Genomic DNA, 26,052 nt, shown 5'->3' on the forward strand with positions numbered 1-26,052 from the left:
TCTCCACGTGTCTGCCTCGCCATGTCGCTCGCTGTTCCTGTGAGGGTATATGTGGACTCTATCCCTGTTGTTCATCTTTTTTCAGCACACGCACGTCACACGCACCTACATGTGCAGAGGCCCAACACCCTCAAGTACACAGACTTGACGCACGGCTTTGCATCTGTCGTCTCTCTCTGCTCTTGCTCTTGAGCTTCTTATCTTCCGCACTCAGTCCGACGTGTCGGTGTGAGCACCCACCGACACCAGCACACCCTACTGCACACGCGCACGTGCTGCCCCTCTGTCTACGTTACAAGAGGACACGACACGTCACACGCACGTGCGCACGCATAGATCATACCCCCCCCCCCCCCCCCGCACGCAAGCCCAGTTCAGAGACGCATACACGCACATACATACATCTCAGCATAGACACATTCCAACTCACTTGCACCCACACGGAAGCTCAGATTCGACTGAAGGGAAAAGAAGCCAAGGAGGGGCGCCAACGGGGGTTTCTCCGACTACATCAGTGCCCTCTCCCCCTTCCCTACTTTCTTTTTCCACGCCCCTGCTGGACTCATCCCCCCCACACACCCACAGAGACACACCCACCCACCCACCCACACACGTTTTGCTATTTTTTTTTTCAGCTGCATAGACGTATTCGCTCTCTCACACTCACAACCTCGCTTTATTCCCCTGCAGCACACCACCAACGAAAGAGTAAGAGAGAGGCATTCATAGACACACCCACACACGCACACACACATACATACACACACACACTGCCGTTTGGGAAGAAGGGGAGAGGCGGCATGCCGCTCAAATCAGCCAACGCAAGCGCTGGCGCTGGTAGTGGCAGCACGCACCACACCCGGCGGTACGAGGGCGGCAATCCCAGCGGACGTCGCACGGGTGTACCGCGAGTGGAAATCACGCAGAAGGGCACCACCGTCACCGAGGAGGATGACAGAACAGAAACTGAGCCCCAGAAGCGGCACATCAGCGACCCGAGGTCGTCGTCTGCGCGGCGTCAGAAGGCTGGAGAGGATGCGCTGCTGCAGCGTAAACCGTTGTCGTTATCGTCAACGCGTACGCTTAACGCGTCCTCTCCAGCCTTCATACCGTACCAGTACTTGGGGCAAGAGCAGTGCGGCAATGCTGACGACGACGTCGCCGCCTCTACCCACAGCGTTTTCTCCTTTTCCACGACCACGTCCCCGCTGATGCACATGGACGGCACATACGGCGGCAGCTCCCTCTTCTCCCCGCTCGCCTTCGCGTCCTCGCTGAATGCAGGGCATCCCGCTACCGCGATGTCACCCACCCTCCCTTCCTCAGTTGCAAATCTTGACCTGTTGCCCGCTGGTGCCACCTTTGCCTCCATCGCATCAAACGCCACGGGCACCTCTGCGCCTTCTGCACAGTCGTCTCATCAACTGCGCGGCGCATACGCGAGGGCAACCGCTGCTGCTGCCGCTGCCGCCGCTGCCGCTGCCGCTTCCGCGCTGCACACTCCGCACACCGATCCGTGCGTGTCGCACGCCGCCGCGACCACCTCTGCCGTCGGTGCGGGGACGGCAGCTGTTCCGTCACACACCCACTCAGAGCCGCAGCAGTGCTGTGCGACGCGCAAAGCTGCAGTCACGGCGCCGTCAAGCGCCAACGCCGTGTACGGTCCGTCGGTTCCGGTGTTCTACTCGCAGTTCATCGACATTGCCACCGGCACCACCTCCATGACCCCCTTCGCGTTGTTGCAGGATCAACTCGACTTTGACGACGCTGACCGGCTCAGTGAGGCTTTTGATGGCTGCCGCGGAGAGGCCGAAATCCCACAGGCGCCGGCGATCATTCTCGCCGCCGCTGCGGTGCCGCCGTCCCCGTTGACGCTGGCGGTGGAGAGGGAGGAGACAGAGGCGCAGAGGGTGCGTCAGGCACCCTGCTCGGCCAGCCAGCGGGCCTCACAACGCCGTGTCTCGGCAATCACCGCGGCTGTCCTAGCAAGCCAAGACGCTCAGCTCGCGGAACGCTCTCAGCGGTACACCGAGTCTGAGCATGCGCGCCACGAGCGGGTTTCTGCTACCACCGCCGCAGCTCTGAGCACAAATGAGGCATCTTTCACTCAGCACCCCGCCAATAAGGACGCGAGCGACGCCGCCACCGCCAAGCCGACCGCGACGGCCCAGCACCACACATCTGCGTCCACGATGGCCACGGCGAGCGAGGCAGGGACAACCACACACGAGACACCAAAGCGCCGCCCATCCACGGTGTCCACGGCGACTGCTGGCACTGGCAACAGTAACAAGGAGCGAATGCCCGTCACGCCCAGCATCGACGGCACTGCATTCGTGGTGAAGCGCTTGCATACCTGTTTGGCGAGTACGGGTGAGCGCGCAGAGGACAGCCGGACAGGGTCCGTTATGGGACTCACCGGCACCACGCGCCGCGGCCTGTCTGCTTGCGGCGACGACAACAATGACGAGGGGCGCCGCAGCGACACTGTGACCCCAACAGCGACACCTGCGAAGGTGCTGGCGGCTGAGGGGTCTCCGTTCGCGGCGGCTGCGACTGTCTCCGGCGACGCATCCACCGCCCGCGCGCACCGCCGCTCCTTGTCACATGAGGACAGCGTTGTTGCCAACTCTGAGTCCGGCATGAGCGAGCCGACACGTCCCACCCACATAGTCCATCATAATCACAGCAGCAGCAGCAGCAGCAGCAACGCCCACCTCCAGCGCGCCATGATGCAGCTTATTGCACAGATCCACACAAACAACGCCAAGGGGCAGGCCTCCTCGTCCGCTGCTGCTGCTGCTGCTGCCGTCACACCGCAGAAGTCTGGCATCCACAACGCCGCGTTTGGTGAGACGGGTGCTGCATCCACCACATCCACCACCTTCAAGACGCCTGAGGCTGAGCGGGTCCCGTCGGCCCGCCCTAGCGCGTCCAAGAATGCCCCGAGTCGAAACATTACCACCATCATCCACACACCGAACACGCCCGGCTCACATCACGGCGAGTTGTCTGCGACCACGAAGACAATGAGCACATCGGAGGCGTCGCGGCATCATCACAGTGCTGCGGAGGCTGCGGTAACGGCGAAGGGCGCGCAGCGGTCGCTTGCAAGCTGTCTTGAGTCCATTTCACCTCAACGCGGAGAGCGTGCGCGCAACAGCGGCAACGCAGCGGGTGCAAAGGTGGCGACCGCCACGTCACAGGCCCCGCTGCCGCTGTCGGCCCCGGCGTCCTTCACCTCGGCTGAGGCTGCAGGGAGGATGCCGGTACCACGCTCCCAGCGCCGTGGCGCGAAGCAGGGGTCTGTCAACGCCACTTCCGCAGGGGCCAACGTGACTGTCGCGTGCGCTGCCACTGCTTCTGCGACTGAGTCTCAAGCGCCGGCGGTGCAGACGACCAGCTACGCGGTGGTGATCGAGGGCCACATGCAGCGCCTTGTCACGGCCGTCTCGTCCACGATACTGAAGCGAGGGGTCTGCGTTCTGTTCGAGGAGGACCGCGGCATTGACATGGGCCGCGTCGTGCAGTGCGATGTGCTGGATGGCGACGAGGCTGCCGGCACACTGGCCACAATGGCCTCGGCGACGTCGCCGCTCACCCGTAAGGACCGCCCCGCACCCGTGCTGCGACTAGCTACAGCGGAGGAGGAGTACCGCTGGCTGTACGCTGATGTCAAGGAGGCGGAGTCAACGTTGGAGCCGTGCCGCGAGGCGGCCGCACGTCTTGGGCTGCCGGTGAAGGTGGTGGCGGCGGTATATCAGTTCAACAAGGCGAAGCTCACCTTCTACTACGAGAGCCCCACCCGCGTCGACTTCCGTCCTCTGCTGCCGTCGCTCTTCTCGCGCTTTCACTGCCGCATCTGGATGGCCCGCCTGGAGACACCGACAACAGCAATGACGGCCTTGGGCGGCGCTGAGGAGGTGGAGGACGTTCACACCCGCTTGCAGGCCGAGGGAAGAGCGCTGAGGCGGTCATGAAACAACTACTGATGGAGCCGGGACGGCGTCCTTGCATGTGGTGTGCCAGAAAAAGAGGGGAGAGAGGGAAGGTAGAGGCCCCCTTCTCTCCATGTGCGCCGCTGCATTCGTGCTCCCACGCGTTTTCCCTCCCTGACAACGAGAAGCGAAGAGGAAAGCGAGAGGAAATTTGTTATCGTGAGTTGGTTTGAGGAATGCCGTCTACTGTGTGTGTCTGTGCGAGCCCCTCCACTGCCAGCACGCCTCACCTCGTCTCACTCTCGCGCCGCCGCGTTGGTGTCGTTGGCATTTTTTCTTTTTTTTTTTGGGTGTTTTCTTCGTTTCTTCACTGCGAGCGTGGGCCCTATTTTGTCGTTGTTTGTTGCCGCTGTCGTGTGTCTCTCTTTTGCCCTTTTTTTTCCGCACCACCTCCGCTGGCTCATAGCCGCGGCTCACCGCGCGCTGTGCGGAGGTCAAATGCAGCGCAACAGCGGAGAGAGGATGGGCGGGTGAGGGAGAAGGTGATGTCGCACTTCTTTCTCCCCCCCCTCTCTCTCTCTCTCTCTCCCCTCTTCTGTCTCTTAATTGATCTCGCTCACCCGTCCCTCTCCCTCGCCTGCTCTGCTAGGATCATCATTCACCACATCTCTTCATGTCCGTGCGCTCTTCGGGGTTCGTTCTTTCACTGAACGACGTGCCTCTTCGGTCCTTCCTCTCTCTTCTCGGGTGTATTGTAGCCCCCGTTTGCTTCTCGCTCTGTTTCTCTAGAGGAGGTGCTTTGGGGGCGATTTTCCCGCTTCATCTCTCTCTCTCTCTCTTTGATTTTGGGCATTGTCGTTGACGTTGGCGTGGCGGATGCTTCACCACTTATTTTGTCGTCGCTCTACAGAATTTCTTTCGCGGTTGAGCGTGCACGCGCGCGCGCATGCGTGTGTGTGTGTGTGTGCGTGTGCGTGTCTGACTGCCCTTCATACATTTGTTTCTTGTTGTTGTTTTTTTTTTTTGCGCTCGTCAGGAGCGAAGTCGCGAAGCGAGGCAGCACGAGTCTCTCTTTCTCTTCCCCACGCTGAAACAGGCGCGTAAGTGCATTTCAAGTCGGATGTCGGTGTGTGTAGGTGCGCGCATACTCTCCTGGCTACGTGCACTCACCACTCTACCTGCATGCCATGTGTCGGTGTCGCGAGGCACGTTGTGGTGGTGGCCAATTAAGTGAGGAGAACCGCTGTTGCTATTCGTGTGAATCATGTGTGCGTGTAAGCGCTGAGGAAGAGTGGGAGAGAGCGGCTGATGGGCGCTGTGGCCTTTGTTTCTCTTTCCCTGAGGCTAATGCATGTGCCTCTCTCACACTCACTGCTCTGCGCGCAGGTGTGCCCCGCCCATAATTTGATGGGGCGGGGCTAGGGAGCGACACCCATACATGTCCCCTCCCCCTCCTATCCTCGCTTACAAAAGTGGTAAAGGGCGTGCGGAGCGGTGGTTTAGATGATGGCGAGGAAACTCACCTGCGCATGTATGTAGTATGTATTCAGAGCTGAAGAGCCCATACCCCCCTCCACACACACACACACACACACACACGCAATGAAGAGACTCTGTAATAAGTAGTGTGTGTGTGTGTGTGTGTGTGTGTGCAAGGCGTGCGCGTGCGTGCACGAGAGAGGAGGGGAGGGTTGGTGAGTTGTGGCCACCTCCACTGTACGTCGCTTCCTCCCCTTTCGCTTTTTCTCCTGGAGAGTAGGTGCGTCTATCTTGTTGCTGTATCGAGGCGTATCGCTGTCATGCGCGCGCACGGGTGTACGTGCGTTTGGCCGTCCACCTTTCCTTTCTATTGTTTAACAGTTTTGCTTTCACGTTCCATAGACAGCGCACAGAGAGACAGAGAGGGCTGCAAATGATGATGATGGCGATGATGGAGTGATGGGACATCTGTCTCTCTCCTCGTTCTCTCTTCGCGGATGCTTTGGTTTCTCCTTCATTGTTGTGTGTTCTCTTTCATATCAAACATGCTCTCCTTTTTTTTCAGTTTCCCCACACCCATACACGCCCCACAGAGCAGCACTTTGGTGTGGTGTTGGTGACGAAGAGTGCTCTCATCACCGGCCAACACACGGTGTGCATCGTCAAGGCCGCAGCTGAGGGAGGTGTACGCCTTTTCAGGGAAAGCGGGGAAGGGTGATGGCGGGCGTGAGGACTGACGGCGTCCCACAGCGCTCGCACCCACGCTCGCTTTGCGCTGCTTAGCTGCCATTGTAGGCCCATACGTGCAGCGTGGCCGGCAGCAGCGGACAGCGCGCGTTCTCCACCCCTTCTCCTCTCACACACTCTCCTCATTCTCTCTTGTCCTTACTTACTGGTCGTCGATGGTTGACTTGCCCGCTCCTTCCAGAGTGCCGTGCGCATGCACCTTATACATTCGCATAGACCTCCAAGCATCTTGTCCAACAGGGGACACAAACAGTACAGCGGTTGAGCACACGCGAAGGGGGAACTCTTGAGGAGGTGTGCAAGAGGACGAGAGTCACCCGCATCACTTCTCCACACTCCCCGCACTACCTCTAGTCATTATACCCACTCCTCCTTCACCCACACACCCACACAGTGACCTGGCAGCATCGCTGCTGCATCTTGCCTGCCATCACCGGGGTCGGTCAATCGAATCCTCTCTCCCCGCCCTTCGTGTGCACCCCCCTCCCCCCGCCCCTCTTCCTCTCCACACACACACAAACACAGGCGCCCCTCCCCTTGTCCACGTCAGCGAGCGCTTTCACCGCATCCACTCTTACCAGGGGCTCTCTCTACCCTCTTCATATACCCTTCGTCGTCACCGCTCGATACGCAACCCGCCTATCGTTCTTGGGCGTCTTGACACCGTTGCTTTGTTTGTTTGCCGGGACTGTTTGAGCAGGAGAGGCTGAGTTCCTGCAGCTCCCCCCCCCCCCCCCAATGCGTACTACACCATACAGTTCGCAGGGCAGCAGCGGCAGCCGGAGCAGCAGCACACACCACCTACGTCGACTGGGGGGTGCCCGATCACCATCACCGGAAAGTCCCCGTGCTTTGGCTGCAGCAATGCTAAGTCACACCAGTTCCAGCGCACCGGATCGCGCCGCATACCAGGGCGACATCTACGTAGTGGATGCGGCGCGTGGCGATCACTACCACATCACGGTGGCCTTAAGAGGTCCCTTCCATCCCATGACGTCTGTGACGCACCGCGCACTGCAGTGCACCGTGCGCAACCTACTCCTGGCTTCACCCAACACCGACACGGGAGACTCGGCGGCGCAGTTGCGCCCGCTGCTGCTCCTGCGTGATGGCGTTCCGCTTGACTACAGCGATGTTGTGACACTGCCAAACGGCGCAGTGGTGGAGGTGCACTACGGTTCTGCCGACTCGCTGCATCACTCGTCGTCGTCATCGTCGCTGTTTTCGTCCGTGGCGCTGCCATCAGAGCAGGAGATGCCACTGCACTCATCCTCCGCCATCGGTGCCACGAGAGCACACCAGTCTGCGCTGAAGGCAGTGAATAGAGGCCTTGAGGAAGAAGAAAAACTCTCACTAACGCAATCCACCGCGACAGCGACAGCAGTGCCGTCTCCGTCGAGGCGCCTGCCTCCACGTCGCACGAGAGGTGCATCTTCCAACAGTAGTTTTGTGCGCGGCGGCGACGATACGACTGACACTTGCGACAGTGCTTCGCAGCACACGCTCGCGCCCACCTGTGCAGCGGCAACATCCACCGAGCCGAGGCCGCGGGGCGCAGCCATACTGTCGGCCTCGCCGGAGGACCACGCCGTGTCGAGGCAGCTGATACTCTCGTCGCCACCGCCAGCCACTGCGCCGTCGGTGCCGAGCAGGCGTGACAGCGCCTCTGTGTCTACGCGGTCGCCAGGAGGCGAGACGATATTCTCCATAGAGCAGATGCCGAGCCTAGGCACTGTCAACGACAGACAGCCGTCTCTGTACGAGAGGATCGGCACATCCAGCTTCATCGACGAGCGTTCACGGGTACCTCAGAGCGATACGGCTGTGAGAGAAGAGACGGCCTCTGCTGCTGGTGCACGCGCGACGTTCTCTACATCATCAACGTCGTTGCCGCGCCCCTCCACCGTCTTTACGTCCCCAGCCTTTAGCCAAAGCTCATCTGCAGCCACCGAGGAGTCGCTGTCACCTGGCGCGTCTCGCGCCTCTGCAGCGGCCACCGACAGGCCTTCGTCTACCCCGCCCCACCCAAGCCGCGCAGCACCCTCGGCTGAACTGTCGCCGGCGCTCTCCACGTCCGTTTTTGTGCCCGCCGCATTGCCCGATGCCGCCGCGTCTGATCGGGGCACACGGGCTGAACCGCCGTCGGCCCTGTCCGAGCCACTTACCGAGCACTCGCAGCTGCAGACGTCAGCGCCACTGCCATCACCCCTCCCGTTGGAGCTGACTGCGCAGACACCCTACGACAGACAGCGGAGTTCCATCGCCGCCGCCGCTGCCGCCGAGCAGCGACGCCTTCTCACACGTCTGCAACAGCACACTCAGGTGCTTCAGCGGGAGAAGAAGGCGCTGCTGACAGCACGCCTTGGAGGGCTGAGGGCGCAGGAGTCGGCGGACCGGCTGCGTGCATTGCGAGAGGCCCAGGAGGAGGCCGCCACTGCGGAGGTGGACGCCGTGCGTGCTCGACTTGGTGAGCATCGCGACGATCTGCTTAGCTGCTGGCTGCGTGTGCTGCACTTCCACGACACGCACTACCCCATGCCGAGCGCGCTGCTGCGTGAGCTGGAGGAAGAGGGCGACTCCCTCACCCTTCAGTGCCTATCCTCCATCGCCAACTACCACACCCAGAAGGCCCGCCTGCAGACGTTGCAGCAGCAACACATGCTGAAGGAGGCGGAGGTGGCTCGACTGCGGTGGGACGCACACGTGCGGCGGTGCAGGGCGGAGGAGATGAACGGGTGTCTGCGGGTGGTGGCGCGGCTGAGACCGCCAAGCAGGCGCCCCTGGCTGCCCGCGTCGGTGCTCGCGTCCGCTGAGGCGAGGGAGCACGACGGAGGGTACGCAGTCCGCGTGTTGGCGGGCTCGTCGGTTGTTGCACACGGCTCCCAGCAAATCAACAAGCCCGCCCCATGTCGTGTGGTGGAGGTGACCGACCCGTCACGCGATCTGCGTCGCCGTTACGCGCTCTGGGCGGCCTATGACGCCGCCGCCGCCGCCGGGTCGCAGCAGCGACTCTTCGAGGACCAACTGCAGCCGCTGCTGGAGCACATGTGCCGCACCGGACAGCACGTTGCCGTCTTGGCATTTGGCGCTGTCGGCAGTGGCAAGACGTTTGCGCTGTTTGGTCGCCACGCCGGCCAGCTGCCGCCGCAATCCCGCCGCGCCAGCGGTGAGTCTGCTGGCGCTGGGGCGCTCGGCGGCTTTGACTTTAGCTTTGGTGGCGGTGGCGGGGTCGACCGCGCGCCGGCCGGCATCACTGCCGTGGGTGTGCCGGAGTGCCGAGGTATTACCCACTGCCTTGACCCCGCTGACGCGGCGAGGGAGGCCCGCGTGCTTGAGTCCCTGACTGAGACCGAGGCTGTGATGCAGCGGCAACGGAGTGCGGAGCGGCGCGCACGAGAGGAGCGCGCCTGGCGTGAGTGGACCGGGATCGAGGAGGAGGACGGGCTGCTTCCGCGCGCAGTGGCGTGGCTGACGGCGCACCTGCGCAGCGAGTCGCCGCACGGTAAGGCGGGTGGTCCAGTGGTGGAATCCATCGTCTTCTCCATGTACGAGGTGTACAACGATCACGTGTACGACTTACTGCCCACTCCTCCTCCGCGCGCTGCAGATACCACTAAACCCGGCGGCAAGGCGTCTTCTCATGCGATGGGGCCTCGCTGGAACGCCGGGTGGCTGCCCGCCCCACACATCAAGAACAACAACCCAGAGCAGCTGACGGAGCTGCAGTTGGAACTGGTGCCGCCCTCTACCGACGGATGCAGCGCTGGCAGCGATGTGCCAGGCACCGTCTCGCAGTTTCGGCAGCAGTCAGCGCAGCCTCAGTGGCGCGTCAAGGCAAGTGAGATGGAGGTGCGCTCGGCGACAGAGGCGCTGCAGGCGATTCAGCTCGGCCTTTGCCGCCGCCGCACCGCCGCCACACTTCGGGGGGCGCACTCGAGCCGCAGCCATCTTTTCCTGCGCTTCCGAGTCAAGATGCAGCGACCCGTCATACCAGCAATGGCATCGAGCGTCGCGATGCAATGGATGTCTGCCACTGCTGTGGTATCAGGGCGGGAGACGGCGGGCATCGGTGCGCCGACCAGCAACGCCGTAGCGTCTGCGGGCGCCACGGGTGTTGCAGCTAGGCCAAAGGGCTACGATTTCTTGCGTGCCGCACTCGCGGCGCCCTCTGAAGCAGCAACCAGCGCCCAGCCGGCTGCACCAGCACCGACCTGTGTCGCGGAGCTGCTCTTCACCGATTTCGCCGGCAGCGAGCGTGTCGAGCTCAACGGCGTCACAGGCGACGCGCTGAAGGAGACACAGTACATTCACTCGAGCCTGAGCGCCGTGTCGGAGGTGCTGGCGGCGTTGGCGCGAGCACATCCCTGCTGTGAAGGCCACGGCGAGGCAGACACGACGGCGAGGCAGCGTGGCGGTGACAGGACGCCACTACTAGCGGCCGCCGCGTTGGTGCAGCGCTGGGGAGCGATGGTGAGCCGCCCAGGTGTCACGCTGTCGCGCAGCCCACCGGTTTTTCTCCAGCCGCGTTTCGCAAAGCTCGGCACCGTGCGGCGCGGCGGGCACGGGGACGGCATTGGGCTGCGCCGGCGCGTCCTGACACTCATGGACAAGTGCGTGGCGGAAGAGGCGGCGGCGCAGTGGTGGCGGCGTTGGCGTGCCGCGTCGCCGTACGTGCCGTTCCGCACATGCAAGACGACGCAGCTGCTGCAGTCCGCGCTGGGTGCGCCGTGCAAGCTGCTGGTGCTGGCGTGCGTGCGCCCGTGCAGCGTGTCGGAGGTGGTGCTGCCGACGAGCATGCAAGACCGCAAAGGCCCGCGCACGCGTGCGGCGGCGCAGTCGCTTTTTGCTCACCAAGCGCCGGTGATGCTCTCCGAGGTGCACGCCACGCTGTCCTTCGCCGAGCGCATCAGCAGCGCGTCGCGGGGCTGCGGCTAGGCGAGGCGGGGCGCCGCGGGGGGTGTGGCGGCGTGGGTGGGGGGGGAGGGCAGGGGTGGTTTTTCGTGAGGGTTGGGCCGCGCCGAGCGGGGGGCACGGCGGCGCCCCTGCCCCCCTGCCGAGCGCGCGGCCCCGGCGCGGCGGGAACACGCGACGGGCCGTTCGCGCCGAGGTCGTCTCGTTTTTGTTTTTGGTGTTGTTTCCATCATGAAAAGGACACGTTAATCTCGTTTTTTTTTCTCTCAACGTGTTCTTGCAGCCATATAACGCGCGAGCTCAAACACCACTCTGCCTTCGACCTGTCGAAGGCCCGTCGTGTCGTGCGAAGCAGCACCAGACGCACGTTACAGCAATGCACCGGACCCAGTCATGTGAGCACGACCCCTGCCTCAAAGTCTATCCACCCCCGCTCTGCAGGCCGCCCCGCCGCAGCCTCCCACTATGTCGGTCGCCGCATTGGTGCATATTCCTCGGGGTGGCTCATGCCTCCCACACACCACGAGGCAGTGAGGGCCGAGTGAGATGAGTTCGGGCCACGGTGACGTCCCTGCTCATCCTATGGATGGCGCAAACGTATTCACTGGTGCATGTCGCTCCGACGCAACGCCATGCAGGACCTGGCCGCCGACATCAATAGGAATACATCGCTGTGACTCTGCCCACGTTGTAGGCACTTGACCCTGTGTCGCTACCTGAGGTGGTTCGACATCGGCGGGGACGGAGGAGGGCTGACTGGCTTCCTCAGAAAGAGAGAAGGTACTGAGACCTGAGATGCAACGCGCCGAGGTGCCCCCAACCCCTCGGGTCATCAGGGATGTTGATCCCCAAAGTACAAGACGACGACACGCGCACGTTCCCGTTGCCCCCCCCCCCCCCCCCCTTAACACAGACACTCAGACCCACATGGCAAACACTCACCTCGTTGCCTACACAAAAGAGGGGTGTGCCCTGAACAACAACAACGATGCCACACACACGCGAAGCACGACAAGCGGCGGCCACCTGGGGCAGGAGACAGCCCCCCTCCCCCTCCCCCCGCACAGACACCGAACAACGTCAACCATCGCCGTACGCCGCGTGCCCCCCCTCCAGTTTCTGTTTACCTACAAATCGTCAAGGAAGTTCTTCACCGCCTCTCCCAACGCCCCGGTCGCCTGCGCGGCGCTCTGCTGCAGGCTGCGTGCCGCTTCCGTGACATGCCAGAGGGCGTCGCTTGCTGTGATGGAGGTGGCCATGCCGCCGCTGCTGTTCTGCGGACCGCCGTCGGCGCTGTGGATGGTCTCAGGCACATACGCCTGGCTACCGAGACCGCGAAAGTCAGGCCCAGCGCGCGACGCCGCCGGGGCGGGCTTCGGTGCTGTCGTTGGCCCGGCCGAACTCGCCGCGGCGGCGAAACGCGAGGCACACGTGGCACTGTTGCTTCTCGCACCGTACGGCTGACTCATCAGCGGCGCCGGTGACGACACCGGCACGCTCGTCTCGTCGAAGAGGTCGCCGTTGACATTCTCAGCGCTTTTGCCGATGAAGCCCGTCTGACGCGGCGCCTGCGGCACCTTCGGTGTATTCGGCTCGCTGCGACGGAGGACGTCAGGGTCCACGGCGCGGGCGGCGGCGGCCAGGTCTGCCTGGCACCGGCGCTCCATCTCCGCCTCTGCGGCTTTGCGCTGCTCTGCCTCGCGATCGTACAGCAACTCTTCGGGCACCGGCTGCGTGGACTCTTCGATCGTGCCCTCGACGCGGGCGATGCCGCCGAAGCCCTTCTTCTTCCCCTTTGCGCCAAGCGTGGCGCCACCGCCGAGCTTCTTCGTCCCCAGCCCGGTGGCTTTGGAGGACATCATCACGATCGGGGCCATCGCCACTGGGCTGTCCTGCGTCGTCACGTCGGGGCTGGCGCTGGAAGTAGGAGACAGGGACGCCGGCTGTGGTATGGGTGACGCTGGCTGCGGAATGGGCGATGCAGGCGGTAGCTGGCCGTTCTGCGTGAAGTTGTCCACGGCCTTGTCCACCATGCGCTTGTACAGCGCGGCGGCGGGTGAATTGTAGAAGGACTTGGGGTCCATGCTGCCATGCTGCTTCAGGAACTGCTTCCCCCTGCTGTTGCCGCCAAGCGCCACACGCAGTGCCTCTTGCGGGCGCCAGCTGTCAAGCTCCGCGGACTTCATGAAGGTGATGTGCACCCCCATGCCACGGTGCCGGCCGCAGCAGTCCATACAGAGGAAGAAACCGTACGTCACGCTGCACCAGCTCGGGTTCTTCTGCGGGCAGTCGAAGCAGACACGGTTGTCCGGCAGCTGCCGCATCATGGCGACGAGCTCCTTCGCTTCTTCTGCTGTCTCCGGCACCTTCAGGTTTCCCGTGCTCGCCATCGCTCTGTCGCTTGTCTCCGACGCTCCTGCGATGCTCGGGTGCGGTGAGTGGGGGCGTGGCATACCAGCAAGCACGCACAAGCACTTCCTCCCGCAAACGCGATGATGATGATGATGATGATGATGATGGATGAATCCCAGTTAAACGGAGAGAGCACTTGGGGAGAGAGGGAGAAAAACAAACATGCAGACCCAAGAGAATGAAGGAGGAGGGGATCAGGCTGAGAGAGTACAAAGTCCCAACAGGGTATAGCGCCTACAGTCACACGCACGCACAGAGCTTGAAGAGGTATCTGCGCGACGACGAAGAAGAGGCGGAGAGGGGGTGAGTAAATAGGGTGAGGATGAGTGTGTAGGTACGGGAATTATTCATCGGGCATGCGCCGCTGGCACAGAGGCATTGCGCCTGGGGAAGAGCTCCTCTCGAGATCCGCGCGTGCGCGGGGGTGGTGGTGGTGGTTACAAAATAGATTCGAGGCACACTTGGAGGGTATTCAAGGAGAGGGGCGAGTTTGCCGCCTTGCTGCTGGTGGCGTTGTGTATCACACACCCCAGTCACATGCCTGTGCGCTGTTTCTTTCTCTGTCGCTGCTGTGTCATGGATGGTGTATGGGCACCACACCGACGCATGTGCACGGACATGCATCGCTCGCTACTGCGACAGCAAGTAAAACAGAGCGGTTGCTTAGCCCTTTCTTTCCTCCCTCCCTGTCGCCCATCAGCAGACACTTGCGTTCACAGCGAGGCTTGCGCCCTTTGCGGTGTGCGGCTGAGCATCGACGCACGAGGAGGAAGCGAAAAGACACACGTGTGTGGTCCACGCTTTCCCTCGAGATGAGCCAAACGCCACGGTTGTCGTTATAGCGAGGCGGCAGCATTGATGGTGGCCAGCTGGTCACGTCAAAGTTCCACCATCACCTTTCCGCAGTTCTTCTGCTCCCACATCCAGTCAATGGCGTCGTACACCCCTTCCAGTCCTTTGAATGTCGTCGGGTCGATGCAGCTTTGCACAACACCTCGCTCATGCAGTGCACAGAGACGGTCAAAGTGCTGCTGCCCGTACTTGGCAAAGTGAGGGAGGAAGAAGGTGGAGAGGGAGGCGCTCTTAGCGAGCAGCTGCAACGGCAGCGGCTTGTGACTCGGACGGACTGCTTCCACGGAGCCGTTCTGGTAGGTTGACACACAGCCGAGCGAGACAATGCGGCCGCGCAGAGTGAGGCTCTGGATGACAGCCTCGAGGAGGTCGCCGCCAACGGATTCGTAGGCGATGGTGATCCCGCGTGGGTAGCATTGCATGAACGCCGCCGCTGTGTTGTTGCCCTCTGCCCTGTAGTTCACCACCGCGTCGCACTTGAGCGTATCGGTGAGGAAGACCTCCTTCGATGGTGAAGAGCATGTCCCGACGACTGAGCAGCCGTACACGTGCTTGAGCAGCTGAACGGCGAACTGCCCTGTGCCGCCTGCTGCCGCCGTCACGACGGCGCGCTCGCCAGGCTGCGGCTTGAGGACGTGCTCAAGCGCGATGGACGCCGTCGTCGCACTCAGGTCTAGCGGCAGGTACTCCCTCGCCAAGCACGGTATGGGCTTGGCGTGCCGTCGCGCTACCACCTGGTACTCTGCAAACGCGCCGTAGCTCTGAGTCACGACGGCAACGCCGGCCTTCAAGTCTTTGACGCCGCTGCCTACGTCGACCACCTCTCCGACGGCCTCGAAGCCACACGCAAAAGGCGGCCGCACCTCAGGCTGGTAGATGCCAGCTGTGAAATTGATGTCGCTCGCGTTGATGCCAAGGTACTTGTTCTTCACGAGGATAGCCTTAGGGTGTAGCTCTGTTGGGAATGGCGCCTCGACGATGGACGTGATCGCCCGAAAGTCGGTGGAGAGCTCACGGGCGACGATGTGCCGGTACGTGCGCGCTGCGGTGGCCATTGCCTGCATGCGCGTGTGACAGCCTCCGTATGTGCTTGCGATTGTGTGCAGGTGCCCTTAGCGGACGTATCGTGCAGAGTACAGAGAGAGAGAGAGAGCGATGATGAAGACTGAGGGCATACAGAGGTACAGGGTGTTTGGCCTACGGGGTGAGGGGCGGTGGTGGGGGAGGGTATCGTATGCGCACAGCACGGCATGTAGCGAGCCAGCAGGGGGCATCATGGGAGAGAGGGAGGGAAACGCGACTCGATTTTCTACGTTGCATGCCCATGCGCGGTTCACTGCCTCCCTCTCTCTCATGCTGCCCCCCCCTCTAACCTCCCCACCCGATATACACACACACACACAGACAGACAGACATCAACGTACGTTTTGTTACTGAGGTTGGGGGGTGTCGACACACGGACACCACTGACGGGGGCGGGGGGTACAATGGTGGGATGAGTGCGGGCAGATACTGCACAAAATAGGGAGGAAAGGGAGGGAGAGAAAGCGAGGAAGACGCCCATATAACCAGAAAAAGGCGTCCGATGCCACGTCTCCCGCCGCTGGTGATGAAGCGGTCGAGGCGGGGGGAGGGGGCGTGTGTGTGTGGGTGTGGGTGGGTGACTCACGAGAGGTGGATGGAGGGTGGACTCACCGTGCCCGTTGCCCTGGTGGTTGTGAGTGTGTACGAAGGATCGGTGCTGGCCTTCGCCGCCGCTCCTCATGCCTGTTTTCCATTTAACAGCACCCACCACCTCACCCCCACCCACCCACACACAGGAGAGGCACACACACACACACGCAGAGAGGCTTGGCAGGACGTTCAAGCACGTAGAGCAACCGCGACAGCAATAGTAACAAGTATACGGCGAGAGCAGGAGGCGCGTCTACACCTGCTCACGCTCACGTACGCAGAAGCCTCACCCATGAGCACGACGAGAGATGTAGGAGAGGAGGGGGAAAAGGAGGGAGGGAGAGGCACGTGGACAGGAGATACATTAGAAGATACGCGAAGCAGACCCAAGGCACAAACAAGACCAACGCAGGGAGGGGGGGGGCCTACACCCCTTGCAAGTGCACCAGCCAAGCGAGAAGCCGCGCTGCACCGGCGTGCATGTCCCTCCCTTCCTCTCATCTGAAAGCGTATCCTTTGCTCTCCCTGTGAAGATGACAAGAGACACGCAGGCGCGCTTCCCACCTCACGCGCTACCCCTGCCTACCTGCGCGAGGCGGCGGGGTGGTAGGGGCTCGCCTCCCACATCACCCAGTCATCACTTTCGGCACGCGTGGTCGAGTAATGTGGGCATCTCGCATGCGATGGCGGCGGCGCATGCGCCCCAACGTAGCGTGACGCCATGACACGCACCCGCTCGGCGACCGAGTGCGGCACGTCGCAGGCGTCTTCCCAGCCCTCCACAGCGGACGTCAGGTGGGCCTGTGAGGCCGCCGCTGCCGCTGCTGCTTCCCCGGGCACAGGAGTTTTCTCGGCGGACGCTGGCGGGTCCCTGTTTGGCGTGTCCAACAGCCGTGAGTCGGGCGTGACCCTCTTCGTTGCCGGCTGAGACGCGTTGTTGTCAGCATCCTCCATCAGTTCCTTCGCCAGATCCTCGAAATCGTCGTCTATGCGTGCCTCGTCGTCGTCGCCACGGTCCGTGGTGGTTGTGCGCTTGCTCACAGTGCTGTCGAGGATGTTGGCGTTGCAGGCTTGCAGCAGGTCGCTGGCTGACTCCGCGGTTAGAGGCGGCGCCGCTGCCACGCCATCGGAGGAGACGGTGAGGCCCTCGACTTGCGCCTGAGGTTGCGGGAGTAGCGAAGGCGACGGCTGCGACACGTCCTGCTCAAATTGCACGTTGTCGTCGCTGCGCCGCATGTTCTGGTCGTACTCTCGCTCCCACTGACCCAGTAGTGACTGCAGCATCGGGCTGAGCATGGCGGAGAAGGTCTGCAGCACAGGGTACTGCTGTAGCACGCCGGAACTCTGCAGGAGGATCTGCATAATGTTTGCCATGGCGGGCTGGAAGGCGAGGCTGCCATCTTCAAACCACCGTGCCGAGCGGCTGAGGACCATGCCAACGTAGCGCACCACGATGTTGCGCAGCTCACGACTCCACTCTGCCGTGTTCGTCGAGGCACAGCAGAGGTGCTGCATGACCGCCACGTAGAAATGCTCGAGGTAACGTGGAAGCTCCCTCCTGAACGCGCCCACGCGCTGAGACGCCTCTTCAATGGTCCTCCCGGCACTCGTCGCCGCTGCCGTCTGCTGCGTCATGAGGTTCTGCACGACTGGCATGCTTAAGATACGCTCGCTGAGCTGCTTCGCCTCGTGCTGGGCCACATGCGCCATGGCATCCAGAGACCTGTTCGTCCCGTTGAGCCGCCGTTGCACCTGCTCCTGCAGCAGCGCGCGCAGGTTCGCGAGGACACTGTAGTTGCCCGCTGCCAGTTGCATCAGCTGTGGCATTCCAAGCGTTGCCAGCATGGCACTCATAGCTTCGTTGATCCACGGCGCCTGCGTGTCGTTTGCAACAGAGGTGCTGGTGTTGTTCCCCTGGGAGGCAGCGGTGGTGCGCGGTTGCTGCTGCTGCTGCTGCTGCTGTTCCGGCTGCGTGGACTGGCGATAGCTGCTACGATCTGTTGTGTCCGGCTGCAGCGTCACTTGTCCTACTGGAATCTGCGTAGCGAGTCGTCGCAGCCGCTCCGGTATCGCGTCCAGCTCTTCAGGTGTGCAGTGCACATGAATGTGCACGACCGATGGTTGATGCTGCGGGTACTGCAGGTGCGGCATCGGTGGCGCTGGATTGCCCACAAACACCTCCATTCGTGATGGCGAGGCGGCTGTGAAGTTGAACACGGGCTGCGGTGCAGCACCACCGGCAACAGTGACAGGCGTAGGAGCAGCCGATGGATGCGGTGGAGCCGAGACAGACGTGGCGTCCTCGCGTTGCCCTGGAGTTTCGGTGTCCGTCATCGCCTGAGCAGCGTCATCGTGGTCCACCTCCACCTGCTGCTGAGCCTCTGCTTGCGACATCGAGGCACCTGCACTCACACCGCCAGAGGCTTGGCCTGCGGGTGTCGCACCTGCGGTGGATGACTGCTGCTGCGGCTGCTGCGGCTGCGCGCCTGCATTGCCGTATAGCGAGTTGGAAAGGACGGATGAGATGAGCCACGGCAGCTGCGAGGTGAGGGCGTTCATGGTGGCAGCCATCGCAGGATCGCTGTTGGATGCAGCTGCAGCTGTGTCACCGCCACTACCACCAGCGGCGGCCGTGCCGTCGTTCCTCGGCACGTTCGAGCCCATCTCATAAGAGAAGGCCACGTGCGGACTGTTGCCTGGCGCTGAAGGGCTCGCCGATGGCATCGACCACCCCTGTGGCGCCGTCTGCTGTTGGTGCTGAAAGGCAGTGGAGATGGACTGGGCGAGTGTAGAGGCAAATGGCTGCCAAGAGAAGCCGCCCCCTGACATGTAGTTGTAGCCGCTGCCGCCTCCCGTACTGAAGGAGAACTGTGGTATCGTGAACTGCTGTTGCTGGTTCGGGCCCGCGCTGTGCTCCTCACTGCCTCCGCTGTTGCCGCCCTCCGGCTGACGGGGCTGCACAACGATGTGCACCGTGCTGCCCTCCTCCACGCCGTAGCTGCTCACCGAGTTGGCGTCCTGCATTAGTCGTCCGCGGTACAACAGGCGGATGCTGTGCGTAGCGGGGTCGATGTTAAATCTGTCCATGAGGCTGTTGCGCAGCTCCGCTACGGTGAGGTTGTCCAAGACGACGACATCGTCGCTGCTGTACGGGGGGATGCCTCGGATTTGGACGCGCATCTGTGGGGGGGGGGGGGATGGGAGGCGAAGAGACAGAGGACACGCTCAAAGAGAGCGGAAGAGAGAGTCAACAGCAGGAAATAAGCCAATGAACAGCAGAGGTGAATGGGTGTGGCTGCGCACGTACACGTGTGTGTGTGTGTGTGTGTGTAGGGGGAGGGGTGCCACTTTCAACTTCCTGCCAGCTTGAGCTCAAAGCGGCGAATGGCTGCAATACAGGCAACAGCGCTCTTCAGGGAGATAGGCGGGAAGGAAGCGCACTCGATGGATTGACGAAATGACGGCGCGGAAGCGATTACGGCAAGAAGCAGCAAAGCGAAGCCAAAATGCGATCGGCACAGTTTAGGGGGGGGGGGGGAGAACGTGTGTGTGTGTGTGTGTGTGTGCCTGAGATAGGCGGAGGGTTGATCGACGACGACGTGGAGAGAGCGAGAGGTGGAAGTGTACGCGTGGAGTGGGGGAAATAAGCTAAAGGAGACTGCGGTGGATCCGGCCGCTCTCCCACACCCACACACGTGCAAGGGCAAGCACATACAGAAGTAAAGGGGACCAAATGGTGTGATGTGGTGTGTGTGTGTGTGGGGGGGGGGGGGAGGACACCGCCAGCAAAGAGGGAGTGAGAGAGTGGGAGTCGAATGAGAGAGGACGAGAATACAAGTGACAGCGCTGCGGCCAAGCTGAGGGGAGGGGGTACGCCAGTCAAGCTCCGATAGAAGATACACAAGGCCTAGGCACCTCTCTCGCAGTTGGTGTGTGCTTGTGTGCGTGTGTGCGCGTCTCCGACCACTGGTTGGGCGAGGTGCGGAGGTCGGCATCACGTGTGCAACAGCGACCCACATACACGTGCTTAGGTGGCAAGATCAGTGAGAGAGGGGGCGGGAGGTGGTTGGGTCGGGGAATACCTACAGAGGTGCAGCGGTGCAACGTATGGAAAATACAGAGAAGAGGGCTGGGAGGAGCGGCAGTGATGAGCCGTCAGAGACGCGCCCCATGCCGTGATCCGCTACGCCCGCCTACTGCAGTGTCATGCGCTCGCGCAGTTTGCCTGTTTTGTAGTAGCGCACCTCGCGCGGCGTCGACGGGATGCACCAAAGCAGGAAGATGGCGATCAGGCACATCACGTGCTCTATCGTTATGGAGTCGAAGGCGACGATGCGCCCCTTCCCCGGCATCGTCTCTAGCCCCCTCACGGGGGGGTTCACGCTGCGATTCAGATTCACGACCGCTGCCGTGCTACCACTGCCCCTCATCCTCAACTTGTCGCTGGTGCGTTGGCTGCCTAGTGTGCTGATCGTGGTGAAGTGCTTGGGGAGCCACCACACCGGCGTGTGGTTGGACATGAGGGCGAGCAGAAATGTGTTTATGATGACGGCGGCAATGGCAAAGCCGCGCATGATGCCGCACCACGTCGTGTTCTGTTGCACCCCAAGTCGCGGCACCGGCCGGCGCATGACGTAGCACATCGTGAACAGGTGGGAGCGAACCTTAATGATGTTCGATAGCAGCGCCACGAAGGACACGAGGGGGTAGGCAGCCGCAAAGAGTAGGATGAACCCGAACTGAATCAGTACCTCGATGAAGTCCATGTAGATGTCACACAGGTCCGGCATCTCATCCACCTCGTTCAGCGGCGAGTCGCTACTGCCGCCCTGCGCGCTAAGCGGGAGGGAGACGGGAGTGAACTGCGACGTGTGAGACGGCCGTGATGAGGGCTCGACGCTGCCGGTGCGGAAAAGGCGGCACACAACGCGGCGGCGATGCGTCACGACGAGCGGGACGATCGTGTCACTCATCATTCGACTGACAGCTGCAACGTAGAAAATGATTTGAAGCTGAGAGGCCAGCTCTGAGATGCTGCCGCGTCCAAAGACAATGAAGAGCAACTTTCCGTACGAGTTGAAGAGCTCAAAGGCGACGCGTTTCAGCGTCAGGGCGCGCACATACTCGCCACGGTCGCGATAGTTCTCTATGCGCATCCGGTGCTTGGCCAGGTTCTTGAAGGTGAAGCTCAGCGCGGCAATGCACACCGAGTACACCAGTGATGGAAACAGCGCCGCGATGGGGTGCACCGTTTTATCCAGCAGGCCGCCGTCCGCCGCGAGTCGACGCAGAGACGGTATCGCCAGACGACTCGCCGGGTCGCTGACCATCCCGTCGAGGTTGAGCGAGCACACCATAAGACCCAGGGAGCCGGCCATAAAGAGGGCAACAACGCCCCAGGTGAGCGACTGCGGCAGCATCGCCTGATACTTTGTCGGGTGGCACAGCTGCGACTCGCCAGTCAGAGAATTTGCCCCTGGCGTGCCGCGGGAGTCGTGTTTCAGCTCGTCCTCCTCTTGCTGGAAAAGGTGGTACTTCATGCACAACACACTGCAGCGCCGCTCCCACATCTTGATGCACAGGACACTGGCAATGACCATGAACGCGTTGCCGAGTGGCAGTAGCGCCACGTCCGGGCAATATTGCACAGTGCGGCGAAGAGTCATTGAGGAAGAGGCGGCCGGGGCGAGCACAAGTGTGGTGCCTGCAGACCTTACGACCTTGTCCGGCACCGCCGCCATGGCGGCGTCAGATGCCAGTCGTAGGGAGCTCAACATAGACACCAACACCCCAAGTAGACCCGTCCCCAGCAGCCACCGCGCGTAGTGGTTCATCCATGCGTAGTAGAACATGACCTCCTCGCCTAGGTAACTGGCGACGGCATCCTCGGAAATGGTCAGCCACCCCTTCAGAGAGCGGGCGGACCAGACGGAGCTCCAAAGTGCGTCGCGGATGATGTCGACGTGAGCAGGAAAGAGCGCGACCGTCTTGAGGGCGACTGGAACAGCCGGGGTGGCGCCGCCGTGCAGGAGGTCGACAAGAACGCGGTGCAACAGCCGCTGCCGGTGCGCGTCCGTCCACTCCGCCCACTCCCTCGGAAACGGTGGATCAATAGCAAAGGAGAAGGGATGTTCCTGCTGCCGCGCGTGAGCCTTGAAAAAGTGTTCAGCGAGGTTGTCGTGCACCGAGACGTGAAGAGACACCTTCTGTAAGCCAAGCGGGACCAGCTCTACACGGAAGCACCGCGGCACTGAGAACCGCGCCGGGGCCACTGCCTCCGCCGGCCGTCTGTGTGCACGGCTTTTGTGGGCCCGGAAGGAGTCCAGCGTCGCCGCGCCACCGGAGAGGTCGTTGCTCATCACCGAAGTAGGCCCATGCCGACCGGCCATGGGCACCACCACCCGCTCCGACACAATCACCTGCAGCGCTGCGATCAAGTACTTCTTGATGGTTTCCTCTGACGTTAGCTCGATGCAGTACTGGCACGGCGGGCACGGGGTGCCAGAGGCGCCGAGGGAGGCGGCCGGTATGATGGGAACGCCTGCGATGTTGGCCTCCAAAATCAGGCGACGCAGCCGCGCCACCATTTCCGCCATCTCGGCCCGTCGCAGCGCGATGGCCTTGTCCGTTACATCCGCAACCACCTCCAGCGGCTTTGGCGTCACCACCCCTAGTCGCTCGTGCAGGTTCTGCACAATGCGATCGTAACTGTGCGACTGTTGCCAGCGCTGCTCCGCCGCGATTTGTCGGGCTGTCAGGGTGACATAGGTCGGCTGTCCGAGCTGCTGCCGTGCGTCGGCTGCCACTGCAGCGAGCTGTTCCTTCGTCACCCCTCGCGGCGGCTCTGATGACTCTTGGTCGGCGTCGAGCAGAAGTGCCGCAGAGACACTCGATGTCTTTGGCTGATGCCGAGACCCCTGTAGAAGCGACGCCTCGACAGGCAGGGGGAGCGTTAGACAACCCTTCACACCAACTGGATCGGAGGGCATCGTCACACTCGTGCTGTGCGGATGGCTCACCGCTTTATCACTGTTGCCGCTGCTGTCATTTTTGTTCTGGCTAGCGCGGGGAAGCGCCTGGGTGGTATACACCACCGACGGCCTCGCCTTGATGGAGCGAGGCGTCTCACTCAGGAATCTTTGCAAAGCTGGCGATGCACGATTGTGCTGTTGCTGTTCGATTTCCGCCTTCTTGTCCGAGGCCGCCGTCGACGGCAGCGAGGATCTCAACGAGTTCCGTAGTGGCACCCGTGAGCTGAGTTGGTTCTTCTTGGGAAGGTCGATGTGCACTGTGGCACCCGCTGAACGATGCCTACCGAGGCCACGGGCTCCTGTTCTTGTTGTAGCCGCACAGGCGTTGATGAGAGCAGACGAGTTTGTTGGCGCTGCTGATGCTGCGCTGCCCACCAGGTGACGCCGCTGAAGTGTTCCTGGCGGTGCTGCAGTCGTCGCCACCGCCACCGCCGCCGGCTTCCACGCCAGCTGTTTTGTTTGAACTGTCGTCATTGCCTGCGGAGGAGTGGAAAAGGGGTGTACGGAGAGGGGTGGGGAAAGCGCAGACACAAACAAGCTCGCTGCTGGTGCACCACCATTCCTCCGCCTCCTCTACGGGGACGAGAGCGGCTGGACGGCTGTGGTGGACGCCTTTTCGTCTTCTACTTCTTTCTCAATACACACCGCGCTTGCTGAGCGTGTGCCCTTGTGCTCGTGCTCCCTGCGGCTTGATGGGAGAGGGAGGGAAGGAAGGAGGGGGGGGGGAGCGAGTTGCTACGGCCGCATAGAAAACGTGCCAGCGGCCACCCGAGCGACTACGCTGTGCGAACGAGGAGGGCGCACCGACACGCCGACACCGACGTACCTGTGCTCACCACGGCGGGTGGCTGATACAACCTAAAGCAGGAGAGAGTGAGTGGGAGGCGGAGGCAGCGAGGAGAGGAGGATGCGATGTGCGCTGCCACAGGCCAAGAGTGGGTTGAGCTTAATAGGAGGCTGAGGGAAGAGGAAGAAACGACAGGAAAAGACGACGAGAGGGGGGAGGGAGGGAGGGGGAGGACGATACAGAGGGGAACAGAGGCACATCACTCCTGCTTGTGTTTGTGTTGAGCAGTGAAATCAGGTTTGCCGCGCGCTTCTTCTTTCCCCCGTCCTTTACGCTTAGCCGAGGAGAAACAGAGAAGGCCCCACCAAGGCCATACTGGCCAGAGCAGAGCGCGTTTCTCACGCAAGAGCATCGATGCGCGTATGCGCGGTGCCTGTCCACTGGCCGAGAGTGCGCAGCCACCCGCCCCTCCCAGCTTCCTGTCTCACCGGTCGGAGGGATGAAGGGGGTCGGATGGGCGGAGAGCTGGCTCTGGGGACACGGGCGGTGGAAATAACACGGGAGAAGGGGCCATAGGGCTACCAGGGCCGATTCTCAAAGCGAGTGGAGACGAGAAGTGGTGGCGATAGATGAAGTGGGGCTCTCGCTTCTACTGGGGAGGGAAAGGGGCACTCGAGCGGCCAGGCCGATCTCGTCGCACCCGTTATGTCTCGAGAAGACCGCACAAGAGACGTGTAAAAAGGGGGCAAACCAAAGGCGCGAACTTTTCTGGTGCCTCCACAGGTGCCGGTGCCCTCGCTTAGCCGGCTTCGGAGTGCGAGCGAGCGAGATCGAGCGTTAGCCGTCAGCACTCACTGGCTGTGACGCGTCTTTCACCAAAAGAAATCGCCCACAAGAGTCTGTCTACGTTGTGAATACGATTGTGCGTGGATGCAGAAGGGGGAGGAGACGCTTACCTACTACTCCCAGAGGAACGGGAGAGGAGGAAAGGTGTACACACGAACGACGAGACGAGAACATAACAGCAAAAATGCACGGCGTAAGTTGTCTCCACCATGCGCTGGAGATGCGAGACGCTGATTTTCTGGTGTGCGTGTGTGTGAGTCGCATTAGGCCGGGTTGAACAGGAAAGCGAGAGTTGGCGAGGAGCTGGCAAGTGCAAGAGGCGGAAGCACATGTGCGACGTGCACTGGGGTCTGCGCGGCCGGAGTGTGTGCAAGCGCGATGACGGGGGAGAGAGAGAGAGGCGAGGCGTCGAGGTAGATGTGTCTGTGACGGTGGTGGTGGTGGCGGTGCAGCGAGGGGGGGGGGGAGGGGATGGGGAAAACTTCACGTGCCGCGAACACACTTGTGCACACGAAAAGGCAGAGCGTCGCTTGCGACTTGCCTTTAGTCGAGGTCAAGGTCGTACTTGATCTTGGAAGCCAACGCCTGAACCTCTTCGATCCTTGCAGCGACCTCGTCGTTCATCCAGCCCAGCTCGCGCAGCAGCGTGTCCGCCTCCGTAACCATCATCTCTCCAAGATTCAGCTGAGCCATCATGAATAGACTGCCGAAGTCGACAGCATAGCGGATGCGGCGCTCGCCGCTGCTGAGCCGGTTCACGATATACTGTAGCTGCAGGGATGGACGAAGCCGCTTGAACTCGCTCAGCGGCGCTTGTTCGTCCTCCGGCCACTGGGGGAACAAGTCTGCGTTTGACTGGCCAGCGATGGACAGTCGGAACGCCTCCTCTTCCTCCGACTTAAGCGCCTCGGCAAACCGACCGTGCATGCCTTCCTCGTAGTGCAAACGACCGAAGAAGGACTTCTCCCACTGCTGACGTACCTGCCGGCGCTGCTGCGCCGTGGCGGAGCCCATGCGATACGTGTGCTCGTCCTGTTCCCTCTGCTGTGAGGATGCCGTGGTGGACGAGGATGACCGGTCACTGTCCCAGCTGCCGCCCGCTGCGTCGCTCTGTGCCTGCTTGCCACCCGCGCCGGCTCCATCGCTTCCACGCGGTGCCGAAGAGCCCTTCTCGTAGAAGGAGTGGTGGTGAAACTGCTGCTGCTGGAAATGATTGTAGGTGCCTCGTACACGGCCCGCTGATGACGACGATGCAGTACCGCTGCTGCAGTGGCGCGCCGGTGACGATAGCATTTGTGGTACGTTGGTGTTGCGCGGGCGCCGCCCAGAGACTGCCGTTGCCGCGACGACGCAAGGAGGAGGCTGCATCAACCGG

At 62.0% G+C, this 26,052-nt stretch overlaps 7 protein-coding genes across 7 annotated transcripts; 2 read left to right on the top strand and 5 right to left on the bottom strand.

Annotated features, from left to right (window-relative positions):
- Positions 1-800: 800 nt before the first annotated feature.
- On the top strand, positions 801-3,980 carry LBRM_13_0510 (conserved hypothetical protein; the record flags this gene model as incomplete). The annotated part of the gene is made up of 1 exon (XM_001563144.1): positions 801-3,980. The coding sequence occupies one exon, from the start codon at positions 801-803 to the stop codon at positions 3,978-3,980; it is 3,180 nt and encodes a 1,059-aa protein (XP_001563194.1).
- Positions 3,981-7,880: 3,900 nt separating this feature from the next.
- LBRM_13_0520 (putative kinesin) lies at positions 7,881-11,099 on the top strand (the record flags this gene model as incomplete). The annotated part of the gene is made up of 1 exon (XM_001563145.1): positions 7,881-11,099. One exon carries the CDS (start codon positions 7,881-7,883, stop codon positions 11,097-11,099), a length of 3,219 nt encoding a protein of 1,072 aa, XP_001563195.1.
- Positions 11,100-12,202: 1,103 nt separating this feature from the next.
- LBRM_13_0530 (conserved hypothetical protein) lies at positions 12,203-13,528 on the bottom strand (the record flags this gene model as incomplete). Its single annotated transcript, XM_001563146.1, has 1 exon — positions 12,203-13,528. One exon carries the CDS (start codon positions 13,526-13,528, stop codon positions 12,203-12,205), a length of 1,326 nt encoding a protein of 441 aa, XP_001563196.1.
- An 837-nt stretch (positions 13,529-14,365) lies between these two features.
- On the bottom strand, positions 14,366-15,403 carry LBRM_13_0540 (oxidoreductase-like protein; the record flags this gene model as incomplete). The annotated part of the gene is made up of 1 exon (XM_001563147.1): positions 14,366-15,403. The coding sequence occupies one exon, from the start codon at positions 15,401-15,403 to the stop codon at positions 14,366-14,368; it is 1,038 nt and encodes a 345-aa protein (XP_001563197.1).
- A 1,192-nt stretch (positions 15,404-16,595) lies between these two features.
- LBRM_13_0550 (ubiquitin-like protein) lies at positions 16,596-19,193 on the bottom strand (the record flags this gene model as incomplete). The annotated part of the gene is made up of 1 exon (XM_001563148.1): positions 16,596-19,193. One exon carries the CDS (start codon positions 19,191-19,193, stop codon positions 16,596-16,598), a length of 2,598 nt encoding a protein of 865 aa, XP_001563198.1.
- Positions 19,194-20,206: 1,013 nt separating this feature from the next.
- LBRM_13_0560 (hypothetical protein, unknown function) lies at positions 20,207-23,002 on the bottom strand (the record flags this gene model as incomplete). Its single annotated transcript, XM_001563149.1, has 1 exon — positions 20,207-23,002. The coding sequence occupies one exon, from the start codon at positions 23,000-23,002 to the stop codon at positions 20,207-20,209; it is 2,796 nt and encodes a 931-aa protein (XP_001563199.1).
- Positions 23,003-25,220: 2,218 nt separating this feature from the next.
- LBRM_13_0570 (conserved hypothetical protein) lies at positions 25,221-25,970 on the bottom strand (the record flags this gene model as incomplete). Its single annotated transcript, XM_001563150.1, has 1 exon — positions 25,221-25,970. The coding sequence occupies one exon, from the start codon at positions 25,968-25,970 to the stop codon at positions 25,221-25,223; it is 750 nt and encodes a 249-aa protein (XP_001563200.1).
- Between the last annotated feature and the right edge of the window lie 82 nt (positions 25,971-26,052).

This window comes from Leishmania braziliensis, chromosome 13 (genome assembly GCF_000002845.2).
Source record: "Leishmania braziliensis MHOM/BR/75/M2904 complete genome, chromosome 13".
Classification (NCBI taxonomy): Eukaryota; Euglenozoa; class Kinetoplastea; order Trypanosomatida; family Trypanosomatidae; genus Leishmania; species Leishmania braziliensis.